General features: G+C 43.1%; 1 protein-coding gene across 1 annotated transcript; it reads left to right on the plus strand.

Moving 5' to 3' along the window:
- Window positions 1–15,346, plus strand: bri3 (brain protein I3). Its single transcript, XM_080206825.1, has 3 exons — window positions 1–463; window positions 995–1,127; window positions 11,320–15,346. Exons 1-3 carry the CDS (start codon window positions 325–327, stop codon window positions 11,450–11,452), a joined length of 405 nt encoding a protein of 134 aa, XP_080062951.1. The 5' UTR covers window positions 1–324; the 3' UTR covers window positions 11,453–15,346.
- The last annotated feature ends 4,795 nt before the right edge of the window (window positions 15,347–20,141 follow it).

Genomic DNA, 20,141 nt, shown 5'->3' on the forward strand with positions numbered 1-20,141 from the left:
TCATCACGTGATACGCGTCTTGTGACTGTGTATCGATTTGGGGAGGGGGATTCCCCGGAGTGCGCGCGCTGAGGCCAGTGTAATAAACCCGGGAGATAGGGTGGTGATTCCCTTTCAGGGAGGGGCACCAGAGGCTCAGTGTGTCCACCTTCCTCCAGCCCAAGTTCCCTGCCGCCTGGAACCTCGTTCCCCTCCCGCCCGCCGCTGCCTCTTCCAGAAGCTCCCATCCCTGTCCCATATCCCTCGCTCCGGGGCTGAGAGCAGTGCCTGCTACCCGCTGGAGGAGGTGGAGGCTCCGCTTGTTGCTGCTCCCTCTCTCCACCCATGGATAACAAGCCCCTCTTACAAGAGAGGCCGCCCGCGTACGCTGCAGTGCCAGAAGGGGGCTACGACTACGGCCAGACCTACGGGAGCATCCCGCCGCCGGGATACCAGCCACCCCCATACTCTTACCCAGCTTCAGGTGCGGCCTCTCTCTATCTGTCTCATATTGTGAGCACATTCACCCTAATACTGGCGAGGCTCCCCAGCAGACTAGTGAGGGGAGCCTGCAGGATGGATATGAATTCTGAATTCACCCGACAGAAATATTCTTATAACATCTGTGGTGAGGGTTTAGTGTTGGTAGTTGCATTTAACAAGGGGCAGGAAAGACTTAATGTTGTGTCACTGGATTCTGGAAAATTGCGAATAAACGGAAGGAAAATGTCATCTTTAAAGCATTTAAGATCATGAAGGTTTCACAAGATTAATTAAGGCTGGTAGTTAATAATGAAACTGGATATTTCTTAATCTTACTATGCAGTTTTGTAATTTGTGTACCAGTGGTTAACACTGAAATGTTGCTTCAATATCATGGTGATTATTTTAAAGTATTAGTAAGGCAAAGTATTTTTAGTTTTGGTGGGGGGGGTGGGATGGTGAAGGGCTGTAAGGCATTGTCAGATTTTTGGGTGAAATGTTGCCAAACTAATTTTCCTTTTGTGTTTTGTAGGGTATGTATCTGCTGCCCCTGCAGGTATCCAGCCCCCTGTCTGTCCAGGGCCAAATTACTCGAGCACTTACACCATTATCCAGCAGCCAGCAGCAGCTTCTGTTGTAGTAGTGGGTGGCTGCCCTGCTTGCAGGTAACACATTTTATACAAACTCAAAATCAAAGCTATACTTGTCAACAAAAAAAGTTCAACTTTGACCTGCAAAAAGGTGTCAATTTTGTGGTGTTGTCATGTCTTAAAGTTATGGTGTTTTTGAACAACTTATGACCAGTATAGTACATTTTTCTCAATGTGTTGTTCTTGTAAAGCAGGAAACCCAGCAGCCAACTTGCTATGAGTAATACAATATTTATTGTCTTTGAACGTTCCATGCCTATGGTATTACTTCAGGCCCAGTTTTGAAATACAGAACAAAGAACAGTACAGCACAGGCAACAGGCCCTTTGGCCCTCCAAGCCTGTGCTGCGTGTGGGTCCAACTAGACCATTTGTTTGTATCCTGTCAGTCTAGGTAATTAAACAATGCCAGTGTGTCTGCCTCCTCCATCCTACTTGGCAGTGCATTCTAGGCCCCACCACCTTCCATGTAAAAAAAAAATTCCTCAGTTATACCTCACCCCTCTCCTTGAGCCTGTGACCCCTTGTGATCAAGGGGACCCCTTAGGGTGAATAGTGGGAAGCTTTTCCCCACTATTCACCCTATCTATACCCTTCATAATTTTGTACATCTCTATTAGGTCTCCCCTCATTCTGTCTTTCCAGGGAGAACAACCCCAGTCTACCCAATCTCTCCTCATAGCTAAGACTCTCCATACTAGGCAACATCCTGGTAAACCTTCTCTGCACTCTCTCCAAAGCCTCTGCGTCCTTCTGGTAGTGCCGTGACCAGAATTGGACGCAGTACTCCAAATGTGGCCTAACCAGTGTTCTATACAGCTGCAACATCAGACTCCAGCTTTATACTGTATACCCTGTCCTATAAAGGCCAGCATACCATGTGCCTTCTTCATCACCACCTCCACTTGTGCTGCCACCTTCAGGGATTTGTGGACTTGCACACCTAGGTCCCTCTGTGTTTCTATACTCTTGATGGCCCTGCCGTTTATTGTATAGCTTCCCCTCTACATTAGTCCTTCCAAAATGCATCAACTTGCATTTATCTGGATAAATCTTTCTGGGGGTACACTCCTTTAATTCATTCATGGGATGTGGGCATCACTGGCTAGGCCAACATTTATTGCCCATCTATAAATGCCCTTGAACTGAATGGCTTCATCTAATGACTTAGCACAGTGGCTATACCTCCTGGCACTAGGGACCCGGTTTTGATTCCTGGCTTGGGTTGCTGTCTGTGCCAAGTCTGCATGTTTTCCCTGTCTGTGGGTTTGCTCTAGTTTCCTTCCAGTCTGAAAGACTTCTGGTGAGGTGGATTGGCCATGCTAAATTCTCCTTCAGAGTACCCGAGCAGGTCAGTGTGTGGAGATGAAATTTTTACTAATGTCATTGTAGTGTTAACATAAGCCTACTCATTTCACTAAATGAATAAACTTGTAGGCCAGACTGGGTAAGGACATTGAACCAGATGAGGTTTTTGTGACAAATCATCAATGTTTTCCTGGTCACCCTTAGACTTTTAATTCCTGGTTTGTATTGAATTCAAACTTTGCCATTGGCTGTGATGGGATTCCCCGGAACATTATCTGGAATTGCACCACTGCCGTGCTACTGCCTTTGTTGTGGATGTACAAATATACAAACCACACTAATCTATTGCCAGCACTCAAGTGGTTTCATTGTCTGGAGGTTGGTATCTCAAATCTCCAGTGTGGCTAGAGAATGGAATGAGCCTAGTTTCTCAAATCTTTCTTTTTAAAAAAAACCTCAAATTAGAATTTGAGGTTTCTACTTGCACGGTGCAAAGTTGGGTTGCTATTTACCAGCCTCAGGTACTTTGTGTTTTTGGTTTCTGCTCCCTTAGGCAGAAAAACTGTGGCGCACCCTCTTTCCATTCTGGCTTCAGATTTAAATTCAACAACAGGCTAGTCTGGAAGCTTGACTGCTCACCATGTAAATAGAGACCTTTCAATTTAGTTTAGCCTATCTCTGCTTGATGTAGCAGTATTGGCTTTTCTTTTGGGCTGGTGCAATACTGGGAAATCGTAAATGAAATTTTTCTCCTGAGCACAAGATGTGTCCCCCCTCCCCCAGCCAGATTAAATAGATACAGAAGTGCAAAGCCCCTCTGCAGCAGGGCAGGGTTTGACTAAACCTTCCCCTGCAGGAATTGGAAAGTTCGTCCTGATGGTACATCAGTATGCAACCCATGGGATTATTAACTTAGTACACTTTTGAGGTTGCTAGCTGTGGCTTCATTATAATAAAGAACATCAATGTCAAATCATGTTAGGTGGATTTACAAATATCATTTATGTTGGCTGGAGCAGTTTCACAACAATTGCAAGTACATGTACCACTGAGCTAGCATCGCAATAGTTATTTTCAAGAAGTCTTGAGTCTAACAAGTCAAAAATCCTGTTATTTTGGACTAATTTGATTCCCTTGGTGGTAATATTTTGCATAGCCTACTCCCAGTGTACCGATAGGTAATCAGAGTTCATGTGTATTAATCCTTGCCAAGACATGTTGCTCCAGTGAAATTGAGCTTTACCCAAGTGCCCATGATGCAGCTTGGTGGAATCTTCCAACTGCTAATGTTTGGGTGCCAGTTACAGGCCAGATTCCCCTGGGGTATCAGCACATTTACCCAGTGATTTTTTTTGGGGGGGCTGTCCCTGTTAATTTGAGTTTGTTTTACTCGCTTGGCGCATGAAAAGAACTACAGATGGGAAAGGACTCAGATCGGGCCCTTGGGCTTTGTTCAGTTTGGCAATAACGTGAAGTAATGACCCTGCATTTGGTGGTTCATTGGGATGTCTTGGGCAAGTGAGTCTTTTAATGCTTGTATCCTTTTGCATTTCAAATAAGTCAGATGGAAGCAATTATTTTTGAGGTAAACTTAAACATGTTCAAATATTTTCTGTATTGACTTCTTTAAGTGTTAAGGAATTTGCCTGGATATAGTTCAGGTATTTCTCCAGGGCCCACCTTGTCCATTTCTAATTTTGAGGGATTTGCTCAGTAATGTTAGATTTTTGACCCAGGTTCAAATCCTGCTATGGTAGATGATGGAATTTGAATTCAATAAAAATATCTGGAATCAAGAATCCACTGACTGGAACCATTGTCAATTTGTTGGAAAAACCCATCTGGTTCACTAATATCCTTCAGAGAAGGAAATCTGCTGATCTTATCTGGTCTGGCCTACATGTGACTCCAGAACCACAGCAATGTGGTTGACTCTGAACTGCCTTCAGGCAATTAGGGATGGGCAGTAAACGCTGGCCAGCCAGTGATGCCCATGTCCCATGAATTAAAAACTTTGAAGATGTATTATTTTTATGAAGTCTTTGTTTTAAAACGAAGATTATACAACCACAGCACTTTGGCCTGCTGGACATCTCGATGTGTTTTGCAACCAGTGAAGTTCTTTTTGAAGTGCTGTCACTTTTATAGTGTAGGGAAAAAGCCATGAAATTCTCACACAGCAAAATTTCACAACCAGCCAGATCCACAAACAGCAATGTGATCATGACCAGAATATTTTTGTTAATTGACACTGGAGTAGCCAAGGCACAGGAGAACTCTTCAGTTCTTCCAAATTGTGGGATTTTTGCACATGTCCAAGTGGGCAGATGAGGATTTAATGCCTCATCTGATAGCATCTTTTCAGCGCAGCACTCTGTGCTGCTTTGGAGTGTGGATTTCTCTGCTCAAGCTCAAAATGAGAAACATAGAAAATAGAAGCAGGAATAGGCCTTTGGTCCTTCGAGTCTGCTTTGTTCATTTTGATCATGGCTGATCACATTCAATATTGTGATTTTTTTTTTTATTCCTCCCATCCCTCTATAATTCCTTTAGCCCCAAACTTGAATTGGGACTCAAGGCGAGTGTGCTGGTATTGAGTGAGACTATTCAAAAGTCTGAAAATTAGTAAATTAAATTCTGTGGGTTTGGTAATACTCATTGGCAGTATATGCCAGAGGGCCCTAGGGTTGACTCCTGGTCTTAGTTGCTGTTCATGATCAGGAACAGTAACTCATGATGCATGGGTGCAGGATGATTAGGATTGGACTTAGTTGTGATCTCATTAGGCACCAGTATGGAGTCCATGAGTCTATTTATCATCCAAATTAATCCCACACTGGCTTTTGGTCTGTGGCCCTGTATGTTACATCACCTCATTAAAAAGTATGTATTTTTAAACAAGGGTTTCTTCCTGTATCACCCCTTCAGTGCATTCCGGACCCCCAACCGCAATGGGTGAAAAACAGTTCTCTTCCACTCGCATCTAATCCTAGCAGTGAACATTAATCACTGCCCCTAGTTATTTACCTTTCTGTCCACTCTTTGTCCAGCTGCATGTTATACAGCTGAATTTAACTTCCTCTTTTCCAGAGAAAATAAGTCCAGTTTATTAAATATCCTAAATTAACAAAGTCTAGTAACAGTCTACAGTCCTAAGTGTGCCTATTGCAGTGCCATAGAGTACTATGCATTTGAAAGGGACATGAATTTAGACTGCATCTTTCACCGCCTTTAGCTGGAAAAGCATTTCAACATATCCAGTGAAGTACTGTTCAAGCATTGACTGCCATTTTCCTGCATTAACAATTGGTACACAGCAAGCTCCCACACAGCAATGTGATCATGACTGGGTAATCTGTCTTGTGGTATTGACTGAGCGGTTAAATATTTGATTGTTAAAATGGGAGTAAGCCCCTGCTCCTGGGTACTGCCCGAGAGTTTTTAAATCCAGCTGAAAGGACCTTGATTGAACATTTCATTTGCAGATCTGATGGTATAGCACTCTCTCAATACTGCACTGAAGTATCAAATTGGATTTTAAACCCAGTTTCGTGGAGTGGGTTTTCAAGCTGCAAACCTGAGGTGTACATTATCCTCTGGCTGCTGCCACTGTGCTATAAGACAGACAAATTTTGGCAATTGTAATTTGTTTTTGCTGCTGGAATCAAATCTAGTGAAACTTGGCGTGTGGGACATTGTAATGGAGACGGATTTAAGGAAGTTGGTTGTTCCCTAATGAGTGACTTCCTTTTGGATTGTATATGTGAAAGTTGATATTTGAACATGTTGAAGCTGACATCTGTAAAGTAAGGAGACTAGTTGAGATTTTGACTGTCTACCTTGCAGAATCCAAGGCCCTGTTTCTGAACCTGCGCAGTCAGTTATTTTCCAGCTTTCTCTGCTTCAGACATCCTGTTTAATTCTGTCCTGCAGTGATCTCTGACCTCCTGTAATCATTGATTGTTCTCATGAGCTTTACACAATGCCGATTCAGAGCTATTTTTGACTTTCGCATGGACTGACTCACTGTCATGTGTTCTAGATGCCATTTTAGAGATTGCTTTTCCCCAGAGCCTATGGTGAGGTTTTGCACAAAAACATCTTTCTCTTCACCTTCCTCTTCCCATTATTCCTCCCTCCATCCATTTAGTTTTTTCTTTTTGCTCTCCTTCAGTCTGTCTCCCCATTCTCTCCTCAGCTCTGCTCTTCCTCCTCTATCCACTTTTCTGTCCTGCCCTTCCCAGCACGACTCCCACTCCTTTTATTCCCTGATCTCTCCTTCCTTGCCCCACCTCTTCTACTTTCTCACCTGACCCGACTCTTTCTTCTCTCTGCAGGTTCCCGTGTCCCTGCTTCTCCTTTTGCTTTCTCTCCTGTCATCCTGCACCTCTTCTCTCTTTCTGTCTATCTCCATCTCTCTTGCTCTCTGTTCCTGCCCCTTTTTTCTTTTGGTCTCACCTTCTGCCTCTCACACGCATCTGTTATGCTCTCGTGCCTTTCGTTTTGCTGTCCATGTTCTCACCCTCTCCTATCCAACAAAGCACCATTTTTCTTTTTCCTCCCATTGCTCTTTTCCTTCTTGTTTCTTGCTGCCTTTCTCTTTCCTATGCTAACACCCGATTGTGCTTATGCTCTGCACCTCTCCTGTCCATTTCTTGGTCTCTACCACTTCCCCCTGCTTTTTTCCTTCCCCTCTCTGTCCACATTCTCATCCTTGACTGTTGTTGTTCTGGATTCTCTTCACTTTATTGGTCCCTTGTCTGCAGCCTCCAACTCATCCCCATGCTGCGATCCCCTCTTCTATCTCTCTCCCCACTCCCCTCCAGTACTCTTTCCCTTTCACATACAGTCCCTCTTATACTTCTGGCATGTTGTTTCTCTCTCCTGTGCATGTCCTCTTTTTTTTCTTGTTCTCCTTGCACTCCCTCCTCTTTGTCCCTCTCTGCACTGCTCTGCCACAATGTGGTCTTGCACCCTTCTCCCTCACATCACCTCCCCCCATCGTCCTCCCTGATTTGCGTGCTCACTTTTTCATATTTTTGTGGCCTCCGATAAAGATTGTGCCAGGAGGAACTTCCTTGTTGATCATCTGACTTCTTGGAATTGGAGAATTTAAAACTGAAACCTAAAGTCACATGGGCAGTGTGATACTGAGTTCACTGGCTGTGGTGTTCTCCTGTGGTTCATTTCCCCAAGCTGTAAATGTTTGAGTGCTATCGTTATTGGACCTTTTTAAAATCCAAACTTAACTAAACTCCATCAGCACACAACCTGCTTCATAAAGAGCTCTAATAGCTGTGTTAAAATGTTTAATTTGAGCTTCTCCAGGAGAAGATGGAAGCTGTTTGCTGTAAAACTGACTCTACAACATTGAACAAAGCCCTTTGGCCCATGTCTGCTGGCCATCAAACACCTAATCTATTCTAATCCCATTGTCCAACACTTGGCCTAGAACTCAGTATATTGCTGGGTGTGTATCGCTTTGCTTTTCCGTGTGTCCATCTTAATATTCCCCACAGGATCAGTCTAGCTTTGTCTTGTGCATTGAATGGATAAGAGGATAACACCACCCAGGACAGCACACTGCTTCGAGTTTAGTGTGTTCAATCCTCGTGCTGAAGTATTAGCTGTTTGCTGTAGCTTTGTCTTCTAATTCCAATTTTATTTCTAACGTGTTGAGAAAGCTGTTGCTTAAATTCCTCCTGCAGCTCAGCATTCTAAAAGTATTTTTCCTGAGTTTGCATGAATGCAACAGTGTTTGTATGGTTCAGTTGTGCACTTCCTCAAACTTTGTGGTCTGAAGTGACAGGTGCTGACCATGAAGGTTGAGGCATCATTGTCGCCCAAATCTCAGGGATCACAAGGCATTCCCCAGCAAGTGATTTCTTGAATTCAGTGCAGAAGGAGGCTATTTGGCCCATCGTGTCTGCACCAACCCTATGAGACAGCACTCTACCTAAGCCCAGTCCCCCTCCCTATCCCTGATGGTGCATGAGGTGCAGGGTCTGCATAGGCCTGGCAGGGTGCGAGGTCCAGTCCTGTGGTGGTATTTTGGCCTAGTTAGGGAGCATGTTTTTCCAGGGAGGCAGGTTGCCATCTTATGTCCAATCCCAGGACATGGGCGCATTATGGTTTGTGGATAGAGTGAAAACAGAATTGGGTTTGGCTGTGATGCCTTCTGCAGTCAAACAACACATTTATATTTGCACATGATCAGTGTTTGGAAAAAGAGGTAATGCAAGACAAGCACTTGGGAAATGTGCATTAGAAAGATCCAAGATGGGTTATACCAGAACATGGATACAGCAGTAGTTCCCAAACAATGTGCTGCAGCACACTGTGAAAAATATTCAAATTAATTAAATTAAAACTAACCATTGTCTTCAACTTTGTGGTTGGTGTCTCCATGACCTGATTAACCTCCGGCCTCCCACACATGTGCTGTCCAGGAAAGCGTCACAGATGCAGTATTGATTTTATGTTGGTCGTGCCTGACCAGCAGGACTTGGAGTTGATGACAAAGGTCCCATGCGCCCGCTCAAGGGTGCAAAAGCCCTGGAGAGGTGGAAGAGACTGAAGTTAAAAACTGGCAAATGCTGTTCTTGGAGTACTGTGTGCAGTTCTGGTCCCCACATTACAGGAAGGATGTGGAGGCTTTGGAGAGGGTGCAGAGGAGGTTTACCAGGATGTTGCCTGGTATGGAGGGGAGGTCCTATGAGGAGAGACTGAGGGATTTGGGGTTGTTTTCGCTGGAAAGAAGGAGGCTAAGAGGGGATCTTATTGAAACATATAAGATGATTAGAGGTTTAGATAGGGTGGATAGTGATAGCCTTTTTCCTCGGATGGAGAAAGCTAGCACGAGAGGGCATGGCTTTAAATTAAGGGGGGGGGTAGTTATAGGACGGATGTCAGGGGTAGGTTCTTTACCCAGAGGGTGGTGAGGGATTGGAATGCCCTGCCTGCTGCAGTTGTAAATGCGCCTAGTTTGGGGGCGTTTAAGAGATCCGTGGATAGGTTTATGGACGAAAAGGGATTGGTTTAGATTAGTGGGTCAGTGTTTTTTTTTAAAAAACTGGTCGGCGCAACATCGTGGGCCGAAGGGCCTGTTCTGCGCTGTAATGTTCTATGTTCTGTAAATCACAATATTGAAACCATGCTTTACTCAGAGGGTAATAAGGGCATGGAAAGCCCTGCGTGCAGCACTTGTGGACTCGCCAACTTTAAGGGTGTTCAAATGGTCATTGGATAGGCATATGAATAATATTGGAATTGTTCAGGTTAGAGGGTCATTAGATTGGTTCCACTGGTTGGTGCAACATTGAGGGCCGAAGGGCCTGTACTGCACTGCAATGTTCTACGTTCTATGCCAATAACTTGTTTCTAGTTTTGTTTTAGCTAATGTCTAGTTATGAGACTAATATTACAATGCGATACCTGTGCCCCACTTCAACCTTCTCCCTTTTATAATTGCTGCCTTTTTTCTCATTTTTCTATCTGGGTTAGTACTCAATGTTAAATACAAAATACTGCAGACGCTGGAAAAACTGATAATCAGTCAGCATCTGTGGAAGGAAGCAGTCACATTCATGATGACAGGTTCAAGATATTAAATCTTGTACAAATTGGATAAACTTATGAAATGTTTTTAATGAAATCAAGGTTCCCTTGTACAGTTTACATTTATATTGTTTACATTTTTCCAAATCGATGGCCCAGGTTTTGAGAGCGCCAGAACGGAAGCTATAACAGTGCCCAGCATTGTTGTGGTGATTAGATTTTTGGCATTTGCAATGCAGAGTAAAGCATGAAAACAGTTTCCAGATTCTCTGGATTTTCCATCCACATTGCTGTTCCCCACGATGGTAAACACAGCCTGAAAACTGCCTCATGGTATTTTGCTAGAGGACAGTTGGGAGAAAATAGGAGACATGCCTCAAGTTTCTAGTATGGAGGTGTGCTGTTGCAAAAGGCTGGGAACCACTGCTCTATGGGACATGGAGAGAGGGCAGGAGAGAATTCAAATCAGAGTGCAGCTCAGCCAACCCTCAGCAGGAGGACACATGATTAGTAACTTGGGTGAGGTGTCCAAGGATATTGGGTTAGTGGTGATAAACTATTCCTAGGAACAGCTCTGCACCTGTCCCACTATGCAAATTGATCACAACTGATCTGTCTCCTCCACTTACCTGTCTTGATTTCTTATACGTCAAACATTTTTGCCCAATAAGTTGCTGAGTTGATTTATTAGTGTCACAAGTAGGTTTGTGTTAAAACTGCAATGAAATTACTGTGAAAATCCCTTAGTTGCCACACTTGTGCACCTGTTCAGGTACACAGAGGGAGAATTTAGCATGGCCAATGCACTTAATGTCTTTTGGACTGAAAACCAGAGCACCTGAGGAAACCTGTGCAGACATGGGGAGAATACGCAGACTCTGCACACAGTGACCCAAGCCAAGAATCAAGCCCAAGTCCCTGGCGCTGAGGTGGCAGTGCTAACCACTGTCAACCTACATAAAAATCTTAGAAATTGTCTAATTGCTTCCAGCCACAACAGTTTTTGTGGGGAGGTGGTCCTCTCTTTGGTGTGAAGGAGTACCTCCTGAACAACCCAGATCAGTTTTTAAACATTTTGCCCTTTGTTCTGGACTGCCTGCATCAGGGTAGATAATTTCTCCTCCTTTACTCTATCCAATCATTCCAAGTATTGAAACACCTCATTTAGATTACTGATTAATCTTCTACATTCAAGAGACCACATGCTAATCTCCAACACACTCGATGTAATCCTATTATCTGCAGTATCACTGAAACTGCATCTTTATCATCTGGCATGAATTGATATGGGGGGTGGGGAGGAGAGAATATTGCCTTTAACTGTGGTTTTTTTAATCAAACAGGGTTGGTGTTCTGGAAGATGACTTCACTTGCCTGGGAGTGCTGTGTGCAATATTATTCTTTCCGATTGGAATCCTATTTTGCTTGGCACTGCGACAACGGAGATGCCCAAACTGTGGAGCCAGCTTTGGCTAGAGTGGATCAAAGTGACCAGCCTACCTGTGGCCAAAATTTAAATAATTTTTTTACTGTAAATTCTCCACCATTGTGTATAAACGACAGATGACTTGCCTCCATTCTGTGATTTAGTTTGCTAGCAATTTGAGATGTGATCTTTAAGAAGATGAGCATGACAATTGAATACTTGCAAGTGACGATAATACTGAACCTCACCCACCACCACCTTATAGCTGAAATGTACAGGCAAAACAAACAGATTCTTCCCTTTACTGATTCCTTGAATTGCAACTGAAAATGCGACAATTAAACATGCATCCCCATATTACTTGTGTTTTTTTAACTAGTGCCTGGTTGCAGAAGTATCATTACATTGGGGAAGCCTTTGCCCACTTGAATTGTTGAAATGTTCTCACCACTTTGTATATCTCTACTGGCTAGTAATGAAAGGTCATAGAATTGAGCAGTGGAAATGGCTTATTGCTCCCATTGTAGATGAGTTATCCAGTTGGCCCCTGTACCCTTCCTCAGTTGCAGGTGAGGTGCCTGAAGATTGGAGGGTGGCAAATGTGCCTTTGTATAAGGGCTGCAGGCAAATGCCTGGGAACTACAGGCTGGTGAGCCTAACATCTGTATTGGTAAGTTAGATATTCTGAGGGTATCTATAGGCATTTAGAGAGGCAAGAACGCATTAGGAACAGTCAGCGTGGCTTTGAGTGGAAAATCATGTCTCTCGAATTTGAGTTTTTGAAGGAGTAACCAAGAAGGTAGATGAGGGCAGTGCAGTCAGTTATCTACATGGCCTTTAGCAAGGGCTTTGACATGGTATTGCAGGGAAGGTAGTTGTGTAAGTCAAATTTCACAGGATCTAGGATGAGGTAGCCAAATGGATACAAAGTTGGCTTGATGAGGTGGTAAAGGGTGGCTGTAGAAGGTTTTTGCCAAACTGGAGGTCAGTGACCAGCCTCAGGGATTGGTTCTAGGTCCACTCATTGTCACTTTATATTAATGATTTGGGTGAGAATTTAAGGCATGGTTAGTAAGTTTGCAGATGACAGCAAGATTGGTGGCATAGTGGACAGTGAAGGAGGTTATCTACGATTGCAATGGGATCGTGACCAATTGGGCCAGTGGGCTGATTAATGGCAGATGGTGTTTAATTTGGATAAATGAGATGCATTTTGGTAGATTGAACCAGGGAAGGAGTTACAGTTAACAGGACATTGGGGAGAGCTATAAAAGAAATCTAGGTGTACAGGTTCATAGCTGTTTGAAAGTGGAGTCACAGGTGAACAGGGTCGTGAAGGCATTCAGCATGTTTAGTTTCATTGGTCAGAACATTGAAATACAGGAGTTGGGATGTCTTGTTAAAGTTGTACAAGACAAAGGGAAGGCCACACTTGAATACTGTGTGCAATTCTGATCATCCTATTATAGAAAGGATATTAAACTAGAACGTGTGCAGAATTTTTACTAGGATGGTAACAGGACTTGATAGATTGAGTTATAAGGAGAGGCTGGGTAGACTGGAATTTTTCCCTGGAGCATAGGCTTATGGGTGATCTGAAGTCTATAAAATAATGAGGGGCACGTAAAGTAGATAGTCAATATCTTTCCAAAGATAGGAGAGTCTAAAACTAGTAAGTTTAAGGTGAGAAGGAAGAGATACAAAAGGGTCCAGAGGGGAAATTGTTTTGAGATTAACTGTCTGGAACAAGCTGCCAATGGCAGTAGTAGAGGTGGGTACAATTGTCTTTTTTAAAAGCATTTAGCTTTGTGGGCAAGATTGGTGTAGAGGGATATAGGCCAAATGCAAGCAATTGGGACTAGCTTAATGGTTTAAAAACTGGACAAGTTGGGCTGAAGGGCCTGTGACTATGCAGTAAACTTCTGACTCTACCCCTTGCCCTTTCCTAATTGTCTTTTGATTTGATTTGTTGTCACATGTTGATAGTGGAAAGTATTGTTTCTTGTGCTATACAGACAACTGAGTGCTCAGTGTTCAGAGGAGAAAGAGGATGCTGAATATAGTGCTTGTCATAGCTAAGCTGTAGAGAAAGATAAGCTTAATATGTGGTAGGTCCATTCAAAGGTTTGATGGCAGTAGGAAAGAAACTTCTTGAGTTGGTTGGTATGGGATCTCAAACTTTATCTTTTTCCAGGCAGAAGAAAGTGGAAGTGTTTGAGGTGTGAGAGATCCTTGATTATGTTGGCTGCTTTTTTGAGGCAGTGGGGAAGTGTAGACAGAACCAATGGATGGGAGACTGGTTTGCATGGTGGACTGGGCTAAGTTTATAACCCTCGTAGTTTCTTGCAGTCTTGGACAGAGCAGGAGACATATCAAGCTGTGCATTGGGGAAGGATGCTTTCTATGGTGCATGTTTCCACCACCCTTTTCAGGCAGCACACTTTGTACTACATGTTGTATTTATTACATTCTGCACTTTCAGGCTAGTTTTGCCAATTACCTGAACTCAAATGTCCACCTTTGCAGTCCCTTTCTGTACTCTTTATCAAAACCACTCATGTTTTTGAACACCACCTAACTTCTGATCCTCAGATTTATCAATTTCAAATAACCTGAGTTATTTCCCTTTCCAAAGTTTCAGAGCCCAAGTCAATCAAATGGGACAATCTTAAGCAAGAAATGCAAGCTTGAATAGAATAGGGGTTTGTATGCCAGGCCTAATGAAATGGGGGACAGTTTTCACAGTTAACTTTGCATGTTGTTGTCAATACTGGGTCACTGCATGCTGATTCTGCAGTCATTTCTGTCACAGGTTGCTAAGTCAAAGTCCATGGGGCCCATGTTTTCCTCTGGTTATTGAAGCAATTTTCTTTCCAGGTCTTGCTGTGTTTGTCAACCAATGGAAAAGTTGTTCTTTGTAGAATTAATTGATTTTTTTTTTGCTCATGGTGCGTTAGTTGGGGGTGTACCTGGAGTTTGGTTTGTACTTGGTGCTTTTGGCAAAAGGCCAAATAAATCACTTTTGTACACAAGATCCTTTGAATAGAAATAGCAAAGGTTGGCTTGCACTTGCTTCCTTTTTTATACTTACCAGGTTGGTACAACTTGTCTGCACCAGCATCTCAAAGTGAATCAAGTGTGAAGTCTGTATATTGTCACCCTTGTATCTGCTGCCAAGGAAAGCAGAACAAACTTCACAGCCTATGTAAAGATAAGGTGTCTTTTTAGATATTTCAGTTGCATCTGCCAACTCTACCCTAGCAGAATTTATCTACCTACTTCTGTAGGTTCCCTTCTCCCCTCCTGTTTTTTACATCTGTAAATTTATGCAAACAAGTTATATTTACAAGAGTCACCCCTGAGCCATTCACTCCAGTTCCCCTCTGTCACTTGTGGATTCAAGGTGGGTGAACTGCAACAATTGTTCCTGTGTGGTGCAAAAGTAAAACTGGAAAGGTGGCCAAACTATGGCTTACAAGGGAAATTAGAGATATTATTAAATCAAAAGAGGCATTCAAATTGGCCAAGGAAAACAACAGACCTAAGGATTTGGAGCAGTTTAGAATTCAGCAAAAGTGCATGGAATGGGGTAGTGTATTGAGATGGATAGAAAACTGGATGGTAGAAAGGAAAATGTAGTTTTTTCCAAATGGCAGGTAGTGACTAGGGGCATACTATAGGGATCAGTGCTAGACTCCAGCTATCTCCTAATACATATAGCAGAGGGGAATGTGCAAGAAAACATGGATGTCCTTATACACCAGTTGAAAGTAAGCATGCAGGTGCAGCAGGCAGTCTAAAAGGCAAATGATATGTTGGCTTTCATAATGAGAAGATTTGAGTACAGGAATAGGGATGTCTTGCTGCAATTATACAGGGCCTTGCTGAGGCCACACCTGGAATATTGTGTGCAGTTTTAGTTTCCTTATCTGGAGAAAGATCATCATAGAATAGAAACCATTCAGCCCATTATGTTTGCATCAAATTTCTGACAATGGTATCTTACCCAGGCCCTGTCCCTAGCTCTAAGCCTGTAACCCCATACATTTACCATGGCTAATCACCTAACCCACATCTTTGGACTTGGGGGGGAGGGGGAAAACAGAAGCATCCAGAGGATGCAGACACAGGGAGAACAGTCACCCAAGGCTGGACCCAGGTCCCTGGAGCTGTGAAGCAGCAGTGCTAACTACTTGACTAGAGTGCTGCCCACATGTTTTTCTGGAGGGTGTGCAGAAAAGGCTTACCAGACTGATTCCTGGTGAGATTGATCTCTGGAGATAGGATTGTATTTGCTGGTGTTCAGAAGAATGAGGGGGAATCTCATTGAAACCAATAAAATTCTACCTGATCTAGACAGGGTAGATGCAAGAAGAATGTTCCCAATGGTGGAGGTTTCTAAAATGAGGAATATGGCAATAGGAAGGCATACCATACACAGAATTTACAGCTAAACCTGGAGTATTGTGCACTATTTTGGTTCCTGTATTTGAAAGATGTAATGGCATTGGAGGCAGTTCAGAGGAGGTTCACTGGGTTGATTCCAGAGATGGGGAATTTGTAGGAAGAGAGATTGAACAGTTAGACTTATACTTTTGAATTTAGAATGAGGGGAGATCAAATTGAAGTATTCAAGATAGTAAAAGGTATGGCTAAAGTAGATGTGGAGTGGATGCTTCTTGAGGTGTTCTAGGGCGAAGGGTCATATCCTTAGGATAAGGGGTAGCAAATTTAAAACAGTTGAGGAGTAACTACTCCCAAAGGGTTGTGAATCTGGAATTCACTACCTCCAAAGTGTGGTGGATGCTGGGACAGAGTAAGTTTGAGGAGCTAAACATTTTAATTGGTAGAGTTGAAAAGTTGTGTGGAGAAGGCAGGAAAATGTGGATGAGTTGCATATCAAATGGCAGAGTGGACTTGATGGGCTGAATGATCTATTCTGCTCCTATATCTTCTGAACTGAGGCTACAGAGTAGATTTAAGGACAGAGGTGAAGAGAATTTTTTTCACCCCCTGTGTGGTTAGCCTATGGAATTCATTGTCATAAAAAGCAGTTGAGGCCAAAACGTTATGCTTCCAAGAAAGTTAAATGTAGCAAAAACAGATGCTGGAAAATCTCAGCAAGTTTGACAACATCTGTGGAGAAGGAATAGAGTGAATGCATTGAGTCAGAATGATTTAGTCAGGTGTAGCATCTGGGATGAATAAGATTAAAGGATATGGAGGAGAAATATGTGATCAGGCAAGTGAGTTGGATGATCAGCCATGATCATGAATGGTGAAGCAGGCTTGAAGGGCTGAATGGCCACCTCTACTCCTATTTTCTGTTTCACCCATTTTTAAGTCTCCTAGCTGAAACTGTAGAGTGGTGAGCAATTTTGAGGCAGAGACAGTTGGGAGGGTTTGGGGGCAGAAATGAGACCCTAATCAGCAGGCATACTGTTGATAGGTTTGGCAATTTGCACAACTGATGGGTTAGGCTGTGCACTCTGGGAAATCTGTGCTGAAATCTACATGATATTGACTTGCCTAATGATTGCAGTAGATTTCCCTTCTGTGAAAGCGTGATAACAAACACAGCTCAGGTTTTCTGTTTTGATCCCATTTGCATGGACTTGCTCTAGATCATGGCTTCTGATTTTGCTACTGGTGAAAGGAATCCAGAATTTGGTGCACACTGATTAAGTTGTGATGCCTCAAAATTAAAGGGGCCAATGTTAATGAGGCCCAAATACATAAGAGATAAGATGTACTGCTCTCCCATCTAAAACATTCCCCCACCCAGTGACATCTTCTAAAATAGTGGGATTATTATCGCATCAGGAACAGGATTTGGGAGTGAAGGTAATGGGGAAATGGTGTAGTGGTACTGTTACTGGTCTAGGAATCCAGAGATGCAGAGAGCCAGTTCAAATCCCATTGTGGCATTTGAATTCAATTTAAAAAAAAAACTGGAATTAAAAATCTAATGATGACCATGAAACAGTTGTTTGTCTGATTTACTCATGTGCTTCAGGAAAGTATGTGGGGACTTGTGCTAAAATTGGGAGATCGTCTGACATTTTCAAGAATCACACCTTACCACCAGGTGGTGGTTCATATAGGAAGAAGTTATCCTGGGAGTCCTTGATGTTGACTCTGAAGTCTCATGGCACCATGGGCTCAACCCACTATGCCAAATGTGGGCAAGGAACCATCCTGCTGCTTCACATGTACTGTGGCCCACCAGCTGATGAATTGATGTTGAATAATAGTTGGAGGAAGCATAAGGTGGCAATGGTACAGAATGTATGCTGGATGGGGGCACTTCAACAGCTATTGCCAAAAAATGGCTCAGCAGTACCAGTACAGACTGAGCTGCCTGGGTCCAAAAGACACAATCCTGTTGCTGTGTTGAGGATACCCTCCCTCATGGTCCATAGTGCTACCATTGTGGTAACAGATCTATCAGCAGCACATGAGGATTGGTGGAGCAGTGAACAGTGTGCTGAAGGCTGGTGGAGAGGAGAAGCCACAATTCTAAGGAGTGGGAGCTGACTCAAGAGGATTAGCATTAGAAATCAGTCAATGCTGAAAACATCACTATTGGCAACCAGAAGTAGAACCACCTCGATATGCTGGCCGAAGCAATGAGTGGAATTGATTTATCTTCACAGAGTAATCCCAGTAATGGCTTGTGATCAGTAATGGTGGCCATAAACATATTGGTGAAATGTTTTCACCCCATACTGCTAGGCTGCCACCTTCATTTTGCGAGCATCTTTTTTCTGTGTTGTTTAACATATGGGAAGTGAAAGCAATTGGATAGTTGGTGCTGTCTTCCATTTTGTGCTGGGTGGTACCTATTCCCTAGGGTCAGACTTCACAAGATTATCTGTTGAGGTCAGAATGAACTAGTAAATTGGGTGATTGTAGAGTCAGCTTAACCCTTTCAAAGGCTGTTTTTGTTGGTCTTCCAGGTGCAAATGCTCCCGAAAGACCCTCCCCCCGCCACTTCCAGGTGCAAGTGCTGATGTTTTTTAGGAAATAGTGCACAGGCACTAATATTGTTGCTAAATATTGGCATAAGTTGATTGTGATAATTGACCATATCCAGAAAACACTTTAATTCTGCAACATTTATCAGAGTAGGAATGTCTCTGATTGCCTTCACCCCATCTGTTAAATGATGTAGGCCTTTGGTGTCAACTTTGAACCCCAAATATATGACTTCATTAGCCTGAAAGGTGCATTTGTTTCTTTTCTGTCTTATAACAATAACTCTACACCTCTTAAGTACTTCTCCAGTCTTGCCAGCTGCTCTTTCTCTGAAGTGTCCATCACCAGGATATCGTCCAAATACAACACAACTTTTGGGATTCCTCCATTGTTCATTGGAAAATTGTGCATGCAGACTACATGCCACAAGGCAATCTTGCATATTGGAAAAGTCCCTTGTGTGTGTTGTTGCATATGTTCTGGAGTCTTCGTCTAGCTCAAGTTGTAGGTAAGCATAGCTTAAGTAGAGCTTTGTGATTGTGTGCCCCCCATTACTGACTTTGCATAAAGGTCTTCTTTCTTAGGTATTGGTTACTTGTTAAGTTGGGCTGCTTGGCTTACAGTGAGTTTGTAATTGCCACAGATCCCGACGGTGCAGTGTGGTTTTCAAACAAAGAAAAGGGCCTGCCTTTTTGGAGGAGTCTACTTGCTTTGTAACTTCTAATTTCTCCAAATTTCTCAATTCAGCCTTGACCTTCTGATGTAGAGCATATGGAATGGGCTTAGTTTTAAAAGGTTTAGGTGTGGACTCGAGGTTGCCATAGAGTTTGGCCTTCACACCTTGTATCTGCCTGAGCTCATTTTGAAAAACACCTTTGTACTTGCACAGAATTTCTTGAAAAGCACCATTGGCTGGAAATTTCGTAAAATTACCAATCTGTCTTTATCTGTCATAACCAACCCTGCCCCATGAGGCTGGGCATCTGACCTTCCATAACATTCATGGGTAATTGAGCAGATTGTTGTTGATACAAAACCGGTGCTGTTGTGTCGCTTATTATCTTTAGGATTTCCCCTTTTAAGTTGGCAGCCGTTCTGCTTAGACTTAGGGGTGGGATTCTTTTGCATAAGTACTTTGGGTCTGTTCAGCCACCACTGTGGCAGAAGCATGCGTGTCAACCTCCATACTCTACAGTTGCCCATTCACCATAAGCACTATTTCAAGGGAGCCGTCTTGATCAACTTGACCATGTTTCACTTAAATCTTGGATTCTTCCTCTGTTTTATTCACCAGCATAGGTGTGGAGAGTGTGATCTTACCAAAAAAATTCAAAGTCCAGATTTGAATTTGTCCAAAAAGGATCAGAAGGCCCCTTGTGCTTTCTCCCCATTTGCTGGGGTTCACGTGCTTTCATGCAATAGGCCCAAGGGTGGGCTATAGGACCCATGAGCAAACATCCTTTAAAGGGACCACAGTCACATAGCAGTCTGCAGTGTTAGAAATAAAGCTCTTTTTGTTTTGGTTGGACCTCCAAGACCTGCAGACTCAATTTTGAATCCACCATATCAATGTTATTGCTTTATATTTTTTCAGCAATTGTTCCTTTCTTTAAAACCTCAATTGTTTCTGAAATTCAGTTTATTGTTTTGCCAGACCTCAGCGGTGATTCTCCCAACAGTGCTGAATTGTCGGCCAAACTGCTTTAGATCACGTCAGTTCTGACAGTTCAACTTCTCACCTGAATATCTGGACCTTGTGCA

The sequence above is a fragment of the Carcharhinus amblyrhynchos genome, chromosome 18, assembly GCF_965287045.1.
Source record: "Carcharhinus amblyrhynchos chromosome 18, sCarAmb.v2.hapA, whole genome shotgun sequence".
Classification (NCBI taxonomy): Eukaryota; Metazoa; Chordata; class Chondrichthyes; order Carcharhiniformes; family Carcharhinidae; genus Carcharhinus; species Carcharhinus amblyrhynchos.

Coding starts and splice junctions, on each gene's coding strand:
- bri3 (XM_080206825.1), top strand. CDS start 325: ATGGATAACAAGCCCCTCTTACAAGAGAGGCCGCCCGCGTACGCTGCA. Junction 464..994: donor ATACTCTTACCCAGCTTCAG/GTGCGGCCTCTC, acceptor TGTGTTTTGTAG/GGTATGTATCTGCTGCCCCT. Junction 1,128..11,319: donor GGTGGCTGCCCTGCTTGCAG/GTAACACATTTT, acceptor TTAATCAAACAG/GGTTGGTGTTCTGGAAGATG.